At 37.6% G+C, this 19,065-nt stretch overlaps 1 protein-coding gene across 2 annotated transcripts; it reads left to right on the top strand.

Annotated features, from left to right (window-relative positions):
- Positions 1-14: 14 nt before the first annotated feature.
- On the top strand, positions 15-18,103 carry PRMT7 (protein arginine methyltransferase 7). 2 transcript variants are annotated; one of them, XM_014942505.1, is made up of 18 exons: positions 15-50; positions 601-774; positions 1,623-1,659; positions 2,740-2,889; positions 4,247-4,355; positions 4,691-4,803; positions 6,000-6,241; positions 6,383-6,560; positions 7,671-7,798; positions 8,565-8,706; positions 9,206-9,289; positions 10,543-10,590; positions 11,752-11,841; positions 12,498-12,659; positions 15,018-15,092; positions 15,896-16,056; positions 17,217-17,313; positions 17,893-18,103. In XM_014942505.1, the coding sequence occupies exons 2-18, from the start codon at positions 680-682 to the stop codon at positions 18,049-18,051; spliced, it is 2,070 nt and encodes a 689-aa protein (XP_014797991.1). In that variant the 5' UTR covers positions 15-50; positions 601-679; the 3' UTR covers positions 18,052-18,103. The 2 variants fall into 2 exon arrangements, with proteins under 2 accessions (XP_014797991.1, XP_014797992.1); XM_014942506.1 differs by lacking the exon at positions 15-50 and adding an exon at positions 173-190.
- Positions 18,104-19,065: the final 962 nt, after the last annotated feature.

Below are 19,065 nucleotides of genomic sequence, written 5' to 3'. Positions count from 1 at the left end.
CGGGGCAGGCCGGGAAGCGGCGGCGGGCGCACGGGGAGGCGGCCCGAGGGGTAGGTGGTGTCGGGGGGGGCAGAGGGGCCGACTCGGGGCTCTGGAGGGGATGATGGGGCCGCCGCGCAGGTTTCGGGCAGGGGACAGCGAAGAACGTTGTCCCCGTCCCCCGTTGCAGCGCTTTTGTGAGGCGGGAGAGGTGCGCGCCAGGCCGCTCTGCCGGCGGCCGGGCCTGTCCCTGCAGCTGCCGCTCCGCAGCGCGGCTCGGGGGCCCGGCCCGGCCTTGCCGCTTCCTTCAGAGAAGGTTTGGGCACCCTGTAGAGAGGGTGTTTGGTCTCTCCCGGCCCGACGTGCTGTGCCTCAGGGATTTGTTTTCCCTGGAGAATTTAATGGTGATTTTTTTTTTTTTTTTTCCTCTCTGTACTGAGTTCATGAACGGGGCTGGGGGAGCTTCAAACATCCTTGTAGAGAAAGCATAAGGCAGTCACCAGTGCTTCTGGCCGAGGCAGGTGTAATAAGGAAAGTATATGTATATAGATACAGATCTAGAGCTAAAGTGATGTCTCTTGTTTTCACTGAAAGCTTTGTGGTGTTTGTTTTTTTTCACAGCCAGTGTTATGGGTATTATACTGAAGCCAGGGCAGCAAAACTGTACATAATATATAAATAATACAAATTGAGATTGATCATGAAGACCTTTTGTGGAAGAGCTAATCCAACCACTGGTGCGATGGAGTGGTTGGAAGAGGACGAGGACTATGACTACCATCAGGAAATTGCAAGGTATGCCAGAAAAAATACCTTGTTGTTCCACTAAAGCTACAAAAAAGAGCAAACCCGACTTGTTCTTAGGACAGATTTTGGGGTTATCTCTGTAGAAGTTTGAAGGGCATGAGGTGAACAGACTGTAGGACAATCTAAATGTTACAGTCCCCTGTGTTATACAGGACAGAACGGTGAATGTAGAGTTATGTGAAGTATTCTCCAAGTAGTTTCCTTCTAAATTTTTTAAAAACATTCTTTGAGGTGCTGATCTTAATACTGATTGTGATTGAGTTGTGGCAAAATGCATTGACTAAATTTCTTTTGAATCCCTATGGCAACGACTAATTTCCAGTTGTTTGTTGCTGTAGTAACTATTTAAGTGTGTAATAATAACAGCCACAGGAGTTGGGAAGATTAGATTTTGGGGTATTTTTAAGTAGTGTGACTTGTGAAGAAATGGGGACCAAAGAAATGTAGATGTTGGTAACAAGTGGTAGACCACTAGTAGGCTGTCTTCCACCGCGGTGTATTGCTCTGTAGGAAACCGCGTCTGTCCCAGCTGTTGTTTCACAGCTGTTTGTCCATAGGTCTGTGCATTGGATCTATTGCTGAAGAGAGAATATATGCCAGCAGCTAATTAGTTCATTTATATGCTGGTGACCAGATCGCTGAAATGACATTATTCCTTAAATCTGGGGAAGAGTTCAGATCTTCAAAGGGTGCATCAGTTACCTGTGCATTTGGAGGCTATGAGGACCGGTTGCTTTAGTAAGAGAAGACAAAGGAGGCTGCGTAAGGTGTAGGAATTTTGTTGTGCTTTGCAGTATGTAGTATTTTGAATGGGATCTTTGTTTTTTTTATTGTAGGTCACGCTATGCAGATATGCTTCATGATAAAGACAGAGTAAGTATAGAAGCAAAAAACTTTTGAATGGTGGGAAAACATCTGTTTTCTTTTTCTTGAATAGCTGTCACTGAACAATTATACTGGTTTCTCTGGAAGATTAAATGATCAGATTTGTAGTCTTTAAGATACCAGACCTGCTCTTAGATCAACAGATGCCTTCTTACATCTGACTCCAGTGTTCTGTTGTTTACTGCAGAACGTGGTATTTACGTTCACTAGCTGATTTTGCTGTTCTGTGTTTGGCATTTTTGAAAGACAGAGCTCATTAGATGAAATTTCAAAGTCTGTAAAATGCTTCTTAGTTTTTATAGAAATGTAAGTAAAGTCTGTCTTTATTATTTTGTGGTATTTTTAGCTCTTATTTACTGCTTAGGATTGAGAAGAAAATTAAGATAGGCACGATGAAGTCTGGAGTGAATGATCTAAATGTTCTTTTTGCTCCAGCCATTTAGTCAACCGTTCTGTCAATAACCTTTTTAAAGAGGTTTATGGTGACTACTTTATGAGTCTTGAATTCATATTGAATTGCAACATATCAGTGGGATCAGGCGTTTAATAAGCATATAGAGACAGCAAGTTGTGTCTAAGTAATTAAAACAATTCTCTTGGAATTATATATCAAAAGTGTTAAATAGAATTGTTCGGAAAGGCTTCCAACACACCTTCCAAATGTATAGTGTCCAAAGATAGTGTATTCTTTGGAAAGGCTTGATAAATCAATAGGAAAGGAATATCTTGGAGCAGACAGGGGAAAAGTGATCAGAGTAACAGTAGTATCTTACATGGATCTTATTTGCTCTAGAAAATGTAAATTATGCATGCGCTCTAAATAGCTGACTAATCAATGACGATGTGAATATTGTGATAAAAACTGATGTACTTGAAATGGACTGATCCCACCAAAAGCCCTACCTTTTGTTGAAAATGGCTTTGGTGTGACTGTATAGCGCCCAGGATGCCTGTAGGCATTTTTCTAATTATAAACTCACAGTTGGAGAATGCAAGATTTCTACACAAAAATTCGAAGTATAAATGGAAAAAAGATTGATGATTATTTTTTTTTCCTTCCTTCCACAGAATGTGAAATATTACCAAGGTATTCGTGCGGCAGTGAGCAGAGTAAAAGAAAGAGGTGAGAAGGCAATTGTTCTAGACATAGGGACTGGCACAGGACTCCTGTCAATGATGGCAGCTTCAGCAGGTGCAGATTTCTGCTATGCAATCGAGGTGAGTGTTTGTTACAGGTTGCATATACTTCTGCGTACGTGTTTATAGCCTCTTCATCTGCAGGATTACTGGAGTGGATGCATTTGCTATTTTGTATTGTGGCTTCTGAAATGCAAGCTTGATACTTTTGTGCGTCAAAAACACTTAGATCTTACAAGAATATAGTTGAAAAGGTACATTTTTCTTTTTTGGGACACTTTCTGTAAATGTACAGATTAAAATTACTAAGTCAAGTTTTACAGTATTCTGTCTTCTCTACTTATGAAAACTCAAGCATAATATGGAAAACTTTAACCAAGTTTTTGAAAAATGTGAGTATTCTCTAACCATTTTGCTGACCTTCATAAGTTTCAGCTCTTGGAGAGGGGTTCTCAGACCACTTCATCATAACATGGACCACATCATAATGATTTTTCCATCTCTGTGATTAGATAAAGCATCTCCATTTTTATTGACGTCCTGATGGTCATTAGCAGCCATTACTTATATTAAGGATAATAACAGGAACAATTTGGCCCATTTAGCTTTTTTTTTAAACACATTTGAAGAAACAAAGAGAAAAGTCACTTGTCTGTGGGTCATAGTTGAAAGAATGCTATGTGATTTTTATCCAAAAAAAAAAACCTACATTTTTTTTAGTTGAGGATTTTATCCTATGATCATTTTTCAGGGACATTCCTCTTTCATGTTGACACAGGAAGCAATCAGAGAGGGTTTTGCTGGTTTCCAGAGTGGCCACAAATGTCTTAAGTAATCAGATTGTGTGTGAGCAGAATATTTAAAATTTTTGAGTTTAAAAACTGGATATGGACATTAAACCTTTTCAAAATGCTCTTCATCCTGTTATTTTTCAGCTATGCACTCTCTCTGTGCTTCTCTTTGTCCTGAAGAAAACAACAATTCTCGTCATGCTGTTAATAAAAGATTTTGGGCATACTTCACTGACTATATTTGTGCTGGTTGTTTTGGGTTCTTTTATTAATTTGTTTGTTTTATGCCTTGAGCACATATAAGTCACTTGGGGCCTCTCTTGATGCATATATATCTTTATTTAAAAAAATAAGTTTGTTTGTGTGCTAAAATATTCTTAACGTGTATTCTTGTCTTTCAAAAGTTAAATTGGAGTAGGTTTTGGAGTCAGCTGACGTTCAGTTTGTAAACAGTGACGTTGGAACTCTATGAACTATGAAGTAAGGCTTGCTGTCTTGTTTCATGGTCGTGAACCTCAAACATAGGAGAAGACACAGAAGATGTTAAATGTTTGCAGGACTAAGTATATTGCATTTTGTGCTGGTGTCCTTTCATTTTTGATAGCCAGTGTTAGCTTACCAGTTTGTTATACTTTTGCTATTTACAGGTTTTCAAGCCCATGGCTAAGGCTGCTGTGAAGATAGTGGAGAAAAATGGTTTTCGTGAGAAGATCAAGGTAATCAACAAACACTCCACTGAAGTCACAGTTGGCCCAGGTGAGAAAAATAGGCTAGGGGTAGAAAACTTGCAAAGTACCTTAAAATCATGAAGGAATATGTCTTATTCTTATTTTATACATGTTTTTAATTAAAACAAGCAAATCCTTTACGCTCTAGGAAGTAATACTGGAAATTTACTTCCAAAGGAAGTGTTGTAATAGTAATTCAGTAGTCATTTGTATTTCATAGTAAACTTTTAAAGGAAGATAATTTGCCGTCTTCAGCAGATTCTCTAACAGGAATAAGTTTTTCTTTAATTACTTGCGTTTTCAGGATAGCATCTTCTTGAAAGACTTTTTCTTAATGTTACAATAATAAATCGTGTCTTTTAGATGGAGATATGCAATGTCGTGCAAACATCCTGGTAACAGAATTATTTGATACAGAGCTGATAGGAGAAGGAGCTTTACCAACCTATGAGCATGCACACAAATTCCTTGTACAGGTAAGAAAACAGAGATAGTGTGTCACATTTATCCCTAGAGAAACTCTTCCGTGTTTTGGAGTAGGATAGAGATTATACTTGATTTAGGATTCTGTATCCTTTGTAAATACACCATCAGCTGTGCTAATTTCTTATGCAGTGAATAATTTACTAGATTTATTTCTAGAATAAAGCTGTTGGAGTTCATATTGTAAATCATGGGCTCTGAAATTGCACTTAGTTGTTTTGTGTTAAAACCTGTAACTTGCTGGATAATGAACACTTTCCAGAAAGGCAGCCAGTTCTGATTTTGAGCTTTCCTTAGTAGCTTGTTCCAAGAGGTTTTCAAAGAGTTCTCCTCCTAGATCTGATGGGCTTCACCTCCAGGCATTGGTTTGGTTTTGTGGGTTTTTTTTCCTAAGGAGCACTTGCTATTCCACTTGCTTCTTGCCTGTGGAAATACTTTCAACACTGCAATCAAATTAATATCTAGGGGGTTTTTTGACATACAATCTATAGATGTGATTCTTTTTCCCTTTCTAATTTTTTCCTTTAAGTAAAACGTGGATGGCTGAACTTTATTTTGGGTTCTAAGTCTCATTCTCCAGTTTTACATATAAAGACAATAGCACTCCATAAGTTCTTACTGCTCTCCATATAAAACTCTAAATTGTAATTAGTCTTTTCTTGTAAAAGCATTGTTCTTGGACTTCACAGTAAGCTCTTAGTTCACAGTGGTTTTTTTAGAACAACTTGTATGTTATCTATTCTCTAATCATGGATGCAAAGTTATCATTGCATAAATGTTTGAGCCATTGTTTTTCTTATTTACTCACTGCAGTCACAAACTCTCTTTAATATTGATAACTCAGTAGTTGACTGCCCTGAGAAGCTCGAGATAGATCTCTTACTTCAGAATGAGAATGGAAATCCAAGTTTAACTGAGGCTGGTAAACTGATAGTGTTGCATGGTCAATAAAGTAATCTGGCCTTGCTGAACCACACTGAACGGGACAGGTAGGTGTATCGTACTTCACAGATAAGGAGACAAAGTGCTCTGATGTTACAGAAGTCTCTGAAATAATTTGTGTTTAAAATTTCAAAGCTCCCAGTCCAACTTTTCTTGAAATAGGTTCACATTTCAATTGATTTAATTCTCATGCATGTTAATAAGTCAGACTTGTTGAATGCATTTACCCTTTGTTTTGAACACTCAGGAAGGATGTGAGGCAGTGCCTCACAGGGCAACAGTGTATGTCCAATTAGTGGAATCCAAAAGAATGTGGTCCTGGAACAAACTGTTTCCTGTTCATGTCGAAGCCGAGGATGGTGAAAAAATTATTGTCTCCCCCTCAGAAATGGAGAACTGTCCAGGTGTTCCTTCTGTTTGTGATATCCAGCTGAACCAGATGCCTTCAAGTGACTTCACTATCCTTAGTGATGTGGTGACAATGTTCAGGTAAGGTAGGCATTTGTTTTGAAAAACAAAATTCTCCTGTGATGCCTTTTATATAAGTTTTGTATTTAGCTTAGGAAGCTAGTGAGAATTTCTGAAGAATGTTGAACTCTTTCTTTTTACAATTTTCATGCTTCTTTGCAGTGTGGATTTCAGTAAGCCAGTAAGGAGTGCCTCTACCTCCTACAGAGTGCAGCTGGAGCCTGTGAAGTCTGGCAAGGCACAAATTGTACTTTCCTGGTGGGATATTGACATGGACCCCTGTGGGACAATAAACTGCACAATGGCTCCATACTGGGTAAAATCCACTTCTGCTCTCCAGGTAAAATACTCAGCCTTCAGATACCATCGTTAGATGACTTGAGTAAAGTCCATACTGGGTGTATTAAGCAGCTGTCCCTTAAACTGTGTAGGAACTTTGCTAATGTTTTATGTGTCAGAAGGTGCTAAATATGCAAATCATAAAAATGTTAACTGTAGTATGTACCCTGTTTAGGGTTTTTTTTGATGTAAAACTTAAATGTAAGCTTTAGTGTAAAGATTAAAATCTGGAACTGTCTTCCAGATATTTTTATTTTATTTATTTTACTGTAAAAAATAAAGATTTCCACATATTTTTTCCTTAACTAGTTCTCTATGCTTGGTCAAAATACTAGACTGTAGTTTGCTTCCATGTAGTTCTTCTGTTAAATTTCCAAATAAGTTTATGGTAACATATTTATATTCCCATAAAAAAGGCTGGTGTGTGAAAATGCTGGGTTGATACTGGATAATTAGAGGAAGAGGAAGTCACTATGAAATCAGATTCCTGTGTTTCAAAATGAATGTATTTGCTAGTAGGATGAACTTAGTAAAAAGGAAGCTAGAAAATGATTGTTTGCACTTACTGTGTTTTAGGATAAAATCTGAAACTATCGAGCTTTGGGGAGTTCAGTCAGCTTGGAATGAGCGATCAGTTTGGAATATTTGCAATGTAGAAAACAGCTTTTTGAAATACAAAATAATTGTACTGTCATATCAGAGTGACACTAAGTGATCTCATTTGATGTGTGAGGCTCCAACCACTGGTCACTGTCAACAATTTAATACAGGTTTCTAACAAAAGTGAACTATACAGGTGAAACAGCATTAGTAAATGCAAAGCGTATTTTGGATTTGTTTTTCATTTGATTAAAAGAGCAGCTTAGCTAGTCAGCAAGCCAGTGGGCTCAGGCTTATCTATTGTAAGAAATCTATATAAAATACATTTATTTAATATATGGTATTAGTCTTTATTCAGCTTTGCTTATATGAACAGGATTCTTTTAACTAGTCGTACATCAGTGCTTCAAAGTTGTGCCCAATCTTACTAATTGTTTTCCTGCTATTTGTTTACTTTCCATTTACTTTGTATGAGTTACTTCCTAAGGTTTTGTTTATTGACCCTTTTCAGTGGAGGGATCACTGGATGCAGTGTGTCTATTTTCTTCCCAATGAGGAGCCAGTTGTCCAGGGCGAGAAGGTGTACCTGACTGCCTGTCGTGACAAGTACTCTGTGTGGTACAAGCTGCAGAAAGCCAGGTAACAATACGTCTATGTGAAAAAGGGTGGTATTTTACTCCAGCCTGGAGTATTTGCTGCTCTTAGTGGAGCTGTTGTGTAGAAGAGCAAGATAAGAACCTAAAGACTAGAAAATTATTTAAGTCCACTTCATGGGCAATGCACAGGTTTAAAAAACACATTATGCATAAAAACACAGTTGAGGTTTTGACTGCAGGCTCCTGCCTTATGCCTGGTAGAGTTCTGTGACAGAGATACAAAGACCACTCACGGTTGGTTCTTGGAAATCCTAAAATACAGCTCAGCTGAGCTGGCCTAAAGGTAAACGAGTGAAATAATTGCCATTCCATCTCTGTTTTCTATTTTTCCTAGTCAGCACTGTCTTTTTGAGATTACTGCCTTTTGCTCAAATTAAAAGGAGCTTAATCATGTTGTTTGTGATGACAACAGCAGCTAAGATTTTTAAAAATCAGTGCCAATTTTAAAAGTTAATGTCTGAATTTTATGTGCCTTTTTTACTTAGGAATCCAAATGAGTATCTTTTGTTCTAAAAGATCAAAGCCTAAAATACCTAACCATCACAATTAGTGTGAAAGTTGGTGGGGGTTCTTGGTTTTGTCTTTTAAAAAAGGTGAGAACTGGCCCCTGGAGAACTAGTAAATTTGAACAAGTAATAGTGGACTCCATAGGCACTAATGTGTGTACTACCTAAATGCATAAATGTACCTGTTTCCGAAAGCATGGTGCTGATAGTGTAGTTAATACTTTGTTTAATTTTTTTTTCCAGAGGAGAAGAGGAGAATAATGCAGCTGTTCGTGTTGAGAGCCCTGTTTGTAGATGCCAGGCTCATCTTCTTTGGAACAGACCACGTTTTGGGCAATTAAATGATCAGAACCGAACACGCCAATACATCAAGTCTTTGATGAAAGTGAGTGCATGTTGCCTGTAGGTTTTTTGACACCTGTGATAGATGTGTATATTGCTTTATTTGCAGTAGTTATTTATCGAATTTGTTTCTCTCTTACTAAAGGGCTTTGCTCACAGAGTATATTTTATTTACATCAGGAGATGTAAGTTATATTTTGTCATCAAAACTTTGGTATTATTTTTTTTCCAATTGTAAGCAGCCATTTTTGCATAGGAATTTGTAGCAGCTCTGTGTCTGTTAGTTAGAAGGAGTATTGGTAGTTGAGTAAAGACACCCAATACGTTCTTATGCAAACTTTTTCTGACTAAAACGAGGGGATTACATGAGTATTTCTTACACTGTTGTGTTCTGCTTGAAGTGGTTATATTAATCACTGTATTTTCCAGATCTTATTTGATAGGGAAGTATATAAAGTGAGAAGAAACACCACCAAAATGTCTAGAATTTGAAAACTTTTTCATCTGGAATGGGAATAACAATGACAATTTGTTTTCTGCAGGTTCTGAAAACAGATAGTGTTTGCCTTTGTATCAGTGATGGCAGTCTGCTGCCTGTTCTGGCTCACTATCTTGGAGCAAAGCAGGTACAGTACTTCTTCCTGTTTTCTGATCTTTGCGTTTTAACTTGGTATTTTTAGTTCTCTTGTATAATTCAGCATTTCCAGCCCATTATTTAATTATTTCCAGTGCCTCTTTAGTGGCAAGTAAGAAAGAGGCTCTCATTATTTTGAAGTGGAGGTTAAATTCATCTCTGATCAAGCTGAAGTCTAGGGAGATAATAATTACCAGTTTTGGTGTTTGTAGCCCTGGATGAAAGTGGTGTTCCTCATTCCTGTTTGCCAGCTAGTATCCTGATGCTTTTGGAAATGCTTTTTCTGCCAACCTAAATGTCTGGCAGTTTTTGTTCTTCTTTTATGTTTGCAATTCCATAATTCCATGTATTATCTAGTCTGAAGTGGAAGGTCTGTAACAGCAAGGTAGAAAGCAGTAAGAATACCAGGTCTGTATGTAAAGGAGAGCTGCCTGGCTCTCTCACTTATGGATGTACCTTATGTGATGTGTTCTCTCATGGGGCTCTTCAAACTAAAATCTATTATAGTTGGACTGAATATCTGGAAAGGTGTAATATTATATAATCCTGAGGAAGACGCTAGGCAATTCACAGAAATAAATAAACATGCTGAGTTAAACCAGTGATCCATGGTTCCTGTGTTTGTCTTTAGTAGTTGCTAGTCACAGATGACTTCTGAGGAGAGAGGAAATGAATTGGGCAGGCGGAGATTTCCATAATGTTTTCCTAGCCTTGTGGCAGCATATTGCCTAACTATTCATCAATTTTGAATAAAGCCTGATTTTTTCCTTCCTTCAAAAGGCTGATGTGCTGCATTGCACATCTGAGCTCTTTGCAGATGATACAGTCAGATCATGTTAAATAATGCCTACAAGGAGTAAGCGCTGCTGGAGGTATATTCAGCAGACTGGCAATATGCTTGCATTTGTTCAGAAGCAAATATATGCCTATAGAGCAAAATGGCAATATTAATATACTATGTGCATCTTAAAAATGGAGAATAAACATTTGCCTGCTGTTGGGTTTTTTCTTGTACGGCTGTGAAAACAGCATTATTTAGCCTTTAGCTTATTTAGGGTGTTTCTGTTGTTAAAAAAAGTACGTGACAGTGGTCTGTGGAATAGGTGCGTGGTTCTTAGAAAATGTGCTCACCCAGGCATCACATCAAAATGTTTCCTGCGTTGTTCTTTTACATATTCTTTTACATATTCTTTTAATAAAAAAATTATAAAGCTAGTTTGACTAACTCTTGTGTATTTTCTTTAGGTGTTTACATTGGAAAACTCTGCTGTGTCCCGTTCTGTCATGGAAAAAGTGAGTATTCAATTTTCTGTTAAAGCAGTAAATGAACTCATGGCATTTTTAAGGCCAGAGCTGATGCCTTCGATTGTCCTTGCATCAATTGCTTGGAGGTTAAATCAGTTTAATGAATGTGTTTAATCATACAGTTTGACAGGACTGTGGGAGGTAGGATATATTGGGGGTGAGGAGTTCTTATTTTTTCCTGGTATTTGTACAGAGCTTTATGCAAATGCCTGGAGGAATACATCCTACTGGAGATATATCCAATCTCATAGCTCTACCCACAAGCTGAGTAGGCCACTGGGAAAGCTGAGCAGAGGGAATTATGGTTCCCAGTGCTTAGTCTGATCTTCCAGATGCCTGTTGGCTTATCTGCTTGAGCTATTGCTCTGCTGCCCTCATTGCATTGGTGATAAAAGTGGAGCTTCTTGTTCCTGAGGATTAGTGGAATGTGAAAGCATCCCATCACTTGCACTGGTGTTACTGGGAAAGTGGCATCTAGCAGTACTGTCTTGCAGCTGGGACGAGTTGGGAATGCCTGCTCTGCTGTTTGGCTTGTAGGAGACAGTGGGCAGTGGCTCTTCACTGCGAGGCACATTTCAACTGCTCCCTTGGGGTAGAGCAGAGAAGGCCCTGCCAGCAGAGTGGAGGCTGTTCAGGAGAGGCAGCTGATCTCTAGGAAGCGACTGGAAGCAGCTTCCTGAAGTCAGCTGTTCTGTTTTAGTTGGCACAGTATATTTGAAAGAGGTCTGCCTCAGCCTGTGGCTTAGGAGTACAAAGCACAAGCAGTAGGCAAATTGGGATGGTCTCTGGCAGAAGCTGAATATGCAGTGTATGCGTAGTTATAATTTTTATCTTTCTTGACTGTCCTTCCCATGTGCTTCAAAGTACAAATGAGTGAAGGTGAGGCAACTTCTGTGTTATCTGCCTTTTTATATACTGAGTTGAAGGAATATGTAGGGCATGTGCTTTGGTTCACCAGGTGTGATATGTTGGCTCCAAGTGCATGCATCCTTCAAGAATAGGCTTGTATCATCCTGATGACTTACAGTAGGCAGTTTTTTAGAACTTCTTTTGGCTATTGGTTTCTTTTTCTTTATTTTTAATAAAATTATTATTTTGGTATGGGTTTGAGTCTCAACTGTAGCTTTTGATAAGGATTCTTTGTTTTAGTTTTTTAAAGCAAATCATCTTGAAGATAAAATTAAAATAATAGAAGCACGTCCTGAGTTGCTGACATCTTCTCATTTGGAAGATAAAAAGGTATGTTACAGTTGTCCAGTTCTGAATTTCAGTGGGGTGGTGGGGAGCAGAAGGTGGAAATAGATCTTGCCTTCCTACTGTGCTACTTGTAACCATAATGAATCCCATGACATCCCAGTTCATATGAAATGGAATGAGTAGATGGTTCAGATATTGTCCCACTGAAACTAAATGAGACTAAGGACTGGGGGATTTCACTTTTTTTTGAAAGGGTATGACTTTCCGTTGCTGCATGATTTATAGCAGTTGTTAAGGCAGGTAAATTGGTTTAACTGTGTATGTGCTACTAGCTGTAGCTCTTCTTCCTCAAGCCACTCAGAAGATTGCAGTCTGTATTTGAAAGTATTAACATCCTTAAATTAAAAATTTCAAAATTCTGTTGCCCTCATTACAAAGCCTTTCAACCTAAAACTGCCATTTTTTCCCTCAAACTTTTTTGCAGGAAAATTACTTTTAAAATTTGCTGACTAAACACAAAAAGGTGCCTGTTGGGCAACATATGCAGTAATTAAATCCTTATGGAGCAGCAGAAGGTTTTACCTAGGTGATTCCACTTGCAGTGTTGCATTGTCAACTATTGAAGGTATAAATGGCCTGTGTTACTGAATTGTTGTTCTTTATTGTAATGTTTTTAATCTCCTCCTTTCTTTGCAAAGATTTCCATTCTTGTGGGAGAGCCGTTTTTCACAACAAGTTTGTTGCCGTGGCATAACCTGTATTTCTGGTATGCTAGGACAGCTGTGACCAGTCACCTTACCAGCGATGTCACTGTCCTGCCTCAGTCTGCTTCTTTGCACATGATGATTGTGGAGTTTCAGGTGAGATTGTTTAGAGATATCCATTTGATATTTACTCTTCCAGGATTGTTTTAACAAGTTTCTCTCATCTTAATACTTCAATATGTTTTGCGCTTACCACCTGAGAAAAGAGTATTTGACATCTTGAAGATGAGTTTTGCTCTTTCAGGGATCTCTGGTCAGAAAATTAACTCAAGTAAATTTACCATTTTAAATGAAAGGGCTGAATGTTTTAAAATGCTTCTCCAGATTAAAGAGAGATTGCCGAAGCATGTGAGAATTGTGGTTGTGTATAAAATCAGATAGTCTACAAAATACCAGTTTTTAAAACGGTGCTTTATGAGTATAAAACTGTAGGCAGGATTTATAATTGCATGTTCTTTTTTTTTTGACCACTTTAAGGCTTTGCACAGTTCTAAATTTGAGCATCATAGGGGTCACATCTTAAAAATACTTGGAAAAATCATCTTTCAGAAATTGTACAATGGTGTAAACTTTCTTGCAGTTAATTAAGGACTTGGTCAGTAAAGATTGTGAAGAGTTTACTTGCGATGGAAATTATATAAGTACTTTCATAATTAATATGCAAAGTTTTTGTCCAGTAGCTTAAGTGAGGGAACCCTTCAGTCTGAAACTGTGTAACTAAAATAAACGTACTATAAATTTAAAAGAAGCCTATAATCTAATGAATTTTCACATAAACATAACCTTTAATTCAGCTGTTAAAAATGCCAGCTCATTTCTCCCTCTTCTCTTCCCTCTGTGTGGTTCAGCAGCTGCATACTTCTGTGTCTGAGCCTCCTCTCCCTTCACAGTTTCCTTACTTGAATGCTCTTGACCTTGTTCTCTTACTTCCGCCTTTGATTTGTGCATGTGAAAACATGTATGTTCTTTTTCCCTCTGGGACTAATCAGCTATGCTGCATGTTTTTACATATCTTTCAGATTTCTGCAAAAACAGAGAATTTAAATATGTATCTGAATCTTACAACAGGAAGCAGATGTTTAAGACTAATCAGCAGTAATCAGACTGAAATAAGCAGTTAATTTTAATTTCATGCTGTTTTATCTAAAGGATTTTCTTCCCTAGAACTCAGAGCATTTAAGTAAGGAAGTAAGCATTATTCTTTTCATGTTGTGGATGAGGAAACTGAAGCATGCAGAGTGATGACTTAAGATTATTCAGCCATCTAGTAGCAGAATGTAGAGTAACGTTAATGTTACTGAACCTCAGTTTTACACTTTTATACACAGGTTTGTGTTCAGAGATGATTCTATGTAGTTGTTTTGGTAAAACATTTAACATGTGTTTCATTCCATTAAGCAATTCCAGAGGCTATTGCTTTAATTTTACCCTTTTTTCTTTGTTCAGTGGTGAATGTAGACTCAAAGCCTAGAGTCTGTGGACTTTTTAAAATAACCTCTGCATTTTCCAGTTCTTGGTTAGACAGAAGACACAGACATAGTGTTGTAAGGTATTTGGCAGACCTGGTTCTGTAGGCTGTTCTGCCTTGCCAGAATAGGTATATGTCTTTACAGTTAAGCAATTAGCAAAAGCTGGATCTGGGAGAACGAATTTAATGAAGTTACGTTAGTTATAAACTTGTTTGGTCCATAATTGCATTTAGAGAGCAGGACGCTACCTTTCTGATTTGATAGTTCTATCAGGTGTGCCATTCGGAGATTCTTTATAGTCCCTCTAGTTCATGCTCTATTCCGACACAAATTATGACAGCATTTATTTAAATTTATAGTAGTTCTGCTGCCACCTTGTAAAGCAGGAACAATTGAGGTTGCTAAGTGGAAGAGTGAACAAGTAATAAAATGTATATATTCACAACTAGTGAATGCTCTTGTTCTATTAATAAACCATTAATGCAGTCTAAGAAAAGGCAAAAGTTGAACTGAATCATTGTCTGTCCGGTGGAGAGGTAATAGAGTGCTAAAGTCAGCGAGAGGCATAGTATGAAGTGCCTAAAATGTTTTTATAGTCTTTGGAATGCTAAACTGGAGTATGGTGGAGCAGTGGGCCGTAAGATGTGCTGGGTACTGGAAATGGGGGCGTGCAGTAAGGGTTAGTCTTGGCAAATTCATACCTACTCTGAAGTAAAACTGTGCATAGAGATGGTAGGAAATGTGGCATATTCTTTAGAGGGGATGAAAACTGAAAACAGTGGTTAAAGGATTAACTGACGTGCAAAACATTTTCCCAGCATACACTGTCTTCTGATTCTTGCAGTAGTTCTAATGGTTTAGGAATCCATAGAGAGTAGAGAGTTTTTATCTGACTTGTTATCAAATGTATAATCTACAGCTAAAATTATTTTTAAGTTGCCTATTTCCTTTAATAAAGCCAACCGAAATCCTGTTTTCCTTTTAGGACTTATGGAGAATCCGAAGTCCATGTGGCACCTGTGAAGGTTTTGATGTCCAGGCTATGGATGATATGATTAAAGTAAGAAGACTGAAAACAGTTTCAGCACAAGTCTCAGTGAAACAGGACAAAACTGGCCTTGGCTTAAAAAGTTATTTAATGACAGTTGAAAAACTTGTATGTTAGGCAGAACACCATTGGTTTAGTTTTTCATAAATATGGTGGCTGTTTAGTTCTTGCAAAACAGTAACTTCTGTAGCATGGTTTTTGAGATTATATGTTTCTTCTCATTTGCCAAGCTCCTCAGTGCTTTGTGCTGTTTTGAAAATAAGTCTGTTTGGTCAAAAAGAAAAATACTGTTCTCAAAATTTTGTGCTGAGCTTGAAATCAAATCACCTGGGAGTTGTTCATAGATAAATCCTGCTGCCTTTCCTTGCCCTTGCAGGTATTTTGAAAGAGAAAAAGGCTTTTTTACTTCTGAGAAATAAACATGAAGGGTGAGATTTATCTGTATCAGTTTCTAGAGCTGTATTGTGGATAGCCGTATTTGAGTTAGCCATTTAGACTGCCTTTAGAGTCATTGTGGAGGAGTACAGGCATTATAGGGTAGACTACATCTCAAGGGAGAAGAAAAGTTAAATGCATGGTGCATTTAAAAATGTGCCTGTTTCTGTTTGACTGTGAAGACCATAGTCATAGCAATTAGTTCATGCATGTAGTAGGTGTTTTCCCTTGTGCCTAAGAAGTGCAGTCCTGTCCTCTTGCACTTTATTGCTTAAATACTTCTGATTCAGGATACACAGTTAGCTTGCCAACAGGGACTGTTTGCCTTTAGATTGTTTTCAAATAGTTTTCTTTCTTTTGTTCTTTCTTTCGTTCTTCAGAATTCTCTGAATTTTAGGGAATCCAAGGAAGCAGAACCTCACCCTCTGTGGGAATATCCTTGCAAGTCACTCTCTGACCCCCAGGAAGTTTTGACATTTGACTTCAGAGACACTGTACCGGAACACTCTCTCGGCACACAGGGTTCTGTGAAGCTTTTACGGTGAGTTTTCTCATTGCAATAAATATTCTTGTCATTATCCATTTTTTATCTCATATTCAAGGACTGTGTGTGTATATATATATCCATATATATTTATTTATATATATATATATATAAAATGTGCATGTGTATATATATGTAATATATAGAATGTATAGTTAACTATAATGGTTAACTAGTGGGAAGATACTTGACAGTTTTTAAAAATGTGACCTAAAGTTGTGGAAGTTACTCTGACATGAATGTCCTGTGGCTGTTCACAATAGGCTATAACAGTAAAGGTAATTTCTTAGATAATATGACTGTATAAAATAGCATTTTCTAGATGTTGCCATGATTTAAAAATTAAACAAATTAATTTATAGTTCAGAGAAAATAAACCACTGTCTGGATGTTTATAATCTTTCTCTTTGTTCCCTGTTGCTGAGTTCTTGCAGAAAAAGCTCCTATTTAGCTTTCCAAGTTATTCTGTTTAACAGCTTTAACGTGTACACTATTTTTCCTTTTAACCATAATTCTGACAATCCTGATATGTCACGTGTCTTCTGAGATATTTTTTATTATAACCTATCTACAGATTGTATTTGATTCTGTTCAAACTTGAAATGCTGTTAAGAATTTAAAAACAGGGGAAAGTAATTTTTAACTATCTAGAGCTTATGTAGCTCAAACACTGCTGTAATCATATGTTTCTCTGTGAAAAGAAAATTCAAAGTTTCTCAAAACCCAGAACCATCTGTGCAGGTGCCTTTGCACCAGTTGTATTTCCAGGCAAAACACTAGCATGACCTCTGCTGCTTGAAGTGAGGTGGGATATGTGGTAGATATTATCTCAAAATTCAGAAACAACAAAGCTAGAGTCTCTGAAGGAATTACTCTCCAGATATACCAAATATTTTATGTCATGTTATCCAGTGCCTATTAAATGACTTAGTTATGGCATATTTTCCTCTTCCTTGTCTTTTTTAGATTTCATATCTACAAATACTTAAAAGTTGCCACCCACTTAGCAAATCATTCAGCTGTCCAATATTTTTTTCAAGCAAACAAGTTATTGATGGTTTTAGAGATCTCGCCTAAACTGTATGAGAAATGTGTGCAGTGTTTAAGCTATTAGTATGGGATAAAGTAACAAGTTTTGATCTTCCACTGCTCCCCAGGAAAGGAAAGAGCCATGGAGCAGTTCTGTGGATGGAATATCATCTTGCGGCTGATATCTCTGTTAATACAGGACTGATACAAATCTCAAATGAAAAGGTATTTCTTCAATCTAATTTTTATGCCCAAGTCTATAGGATTACAGTGCTGAAAAGTGGGTCTCTGTTGGCCACGACTGGTTTATGTAGTGCTCTTTGCTACACTGTTTGAATACTACGTGGACAGAACTATTAGAAATATCTGTTCCTATTCGGGGGCGGGCGGGAGGGGGAGGAATGGGAGATGTACCTTAAAATGGGAGAGTCTGAATTGGATCCAAATGCTGCCATATTTTTGAGCCACATTTAGAACTTAAGTATGATGCTAGCTCAAAGTAGAATTTACTCATAAAAATCCCCTTTTCTCAGTTTAATTAAAGCAAAAATTTTGAGGGGAAGGAGTAAATATTTTCAATATTCTATCCAAATGCTCTTTGACCAAATCCATTTTTTCCTCTAGCATATGGTATTTCAAGTTATGTGTTCCTATAACGGAATGGACGGCAATGGAAGTAATAACTATCTGATCACTGTATGCTGAGCTGGGAACAAGAACTCTTCTGTTCTTAATTGCATTATTACTGTCTAGTAATAATTTCATGGAGTTTTGACTGCTTTCACTTTTAACTCTGTCCTGTAGGGAAACTGTGAATGGAATCCCCACTGCAAGCAAGCTGTCTATTTCTTCAGTTCGGTTATTGAATCAGAAACTCTGTCAGACCTTCCTAGTGCTGTCACCTATGCTATAAATTTCAACACAAAGACAGGAGAGATTGCCATGGATTTTAAGCTATTATAAAATACTTTCTTCATGTTCCTAAATTATAATAAACTTACATAGTATTTTTTTTGTACAGCAGAGGGGTTGTTTTTATTGTGCTCAGAGAGCAAACTGACTGTTCTGAAATACACTTTACACCTTTTTGGTTTTGTTTTCAAAATATATAGTTGGGGGAGTAGAGAGGAACTGTTTCTTAAGGACAGGTATTCCTGACAGGGTTCATATATGTTTATGCACATACTTGTTACCATCTGTCTCTGTGAAACTCTGGTATTTTGGGGGTTTGAATAATGTTATTGGGCTACAAAACAGTTGACTTGCTGGTTATTGCATGGCATATCAGTGGATGAAGACAGTAAACCTTACACCAAGAGTAGATAAAAGTGAGTTAAACTGATCTATTTCTAGGCTTTGCTCTTGTCGCTCTAAAATGAGAAATAATCTTCAGAGTGCACAAAAAGAAATCCCAAGTCAAGCTACATACATATATCAGTAAACTTAATAGGGAGAAGGAAACAGTTTAGCTGCTTGCAGAGTTGTCTAAGTTGTGGCTAGTATTGAACTGAAATGGTCAGTGAATTAAAAGTACGAAGCAGTGACGTTCTGCCGGAGTCTGAGCTGCTGCGTTTCTGAAGAGACATTTCCCAAAGAGTGACCAAAGTCTGGAACAAAGTATCTGGAAATTAGAAAATGTAGATATTCAGGTTAATTGGAAGTGACAAAATTCCAATGGGTAGTCTGGGCAGAAACAAAAGAAAAAGAGACGAAGTCTAAAAACCTAGTAAATCTGTAGGGGATATTTAATATGCATTATATGATCAAAAATGTGACCTTATACTCATTCCGCTGGAGGTCTAACTGATATCTGCCAATTTAGCTAAGTTGTGCTATTGCTGAACAACGTAGGTGTCCACAACTGAGGTTTTCTTAGTTTCATTCCATATCATGTTGCCAGAAACTCTAGTGTGACCGTGTATACGCAATTAATTCTGCTTTAGATGAACAATCAATTGGTGTATCCATTTTGTATGT

This window comes from Calidris pugnax, unplaced genomic scaffold (genome assembly GCF_001431845.1).
Source record: "Calidris pugnax isolate Ruff unplaced genomic scaffold, ASM143184v1 scaffold28, whole genome shotgun sequence".
In the NCBI taxonomy this organism is placed as follows: domain Eukaryota; kingdom Metazoa; phylum Chordata; class Aves; order Charadriiformes; family Scolopacidae; genus Calidris; species Calidris pugnax.
Note: the sequence above shows the minus strand (reverse complement) of the source record. Positions and strands in the feature narration are given on the sequence as shown.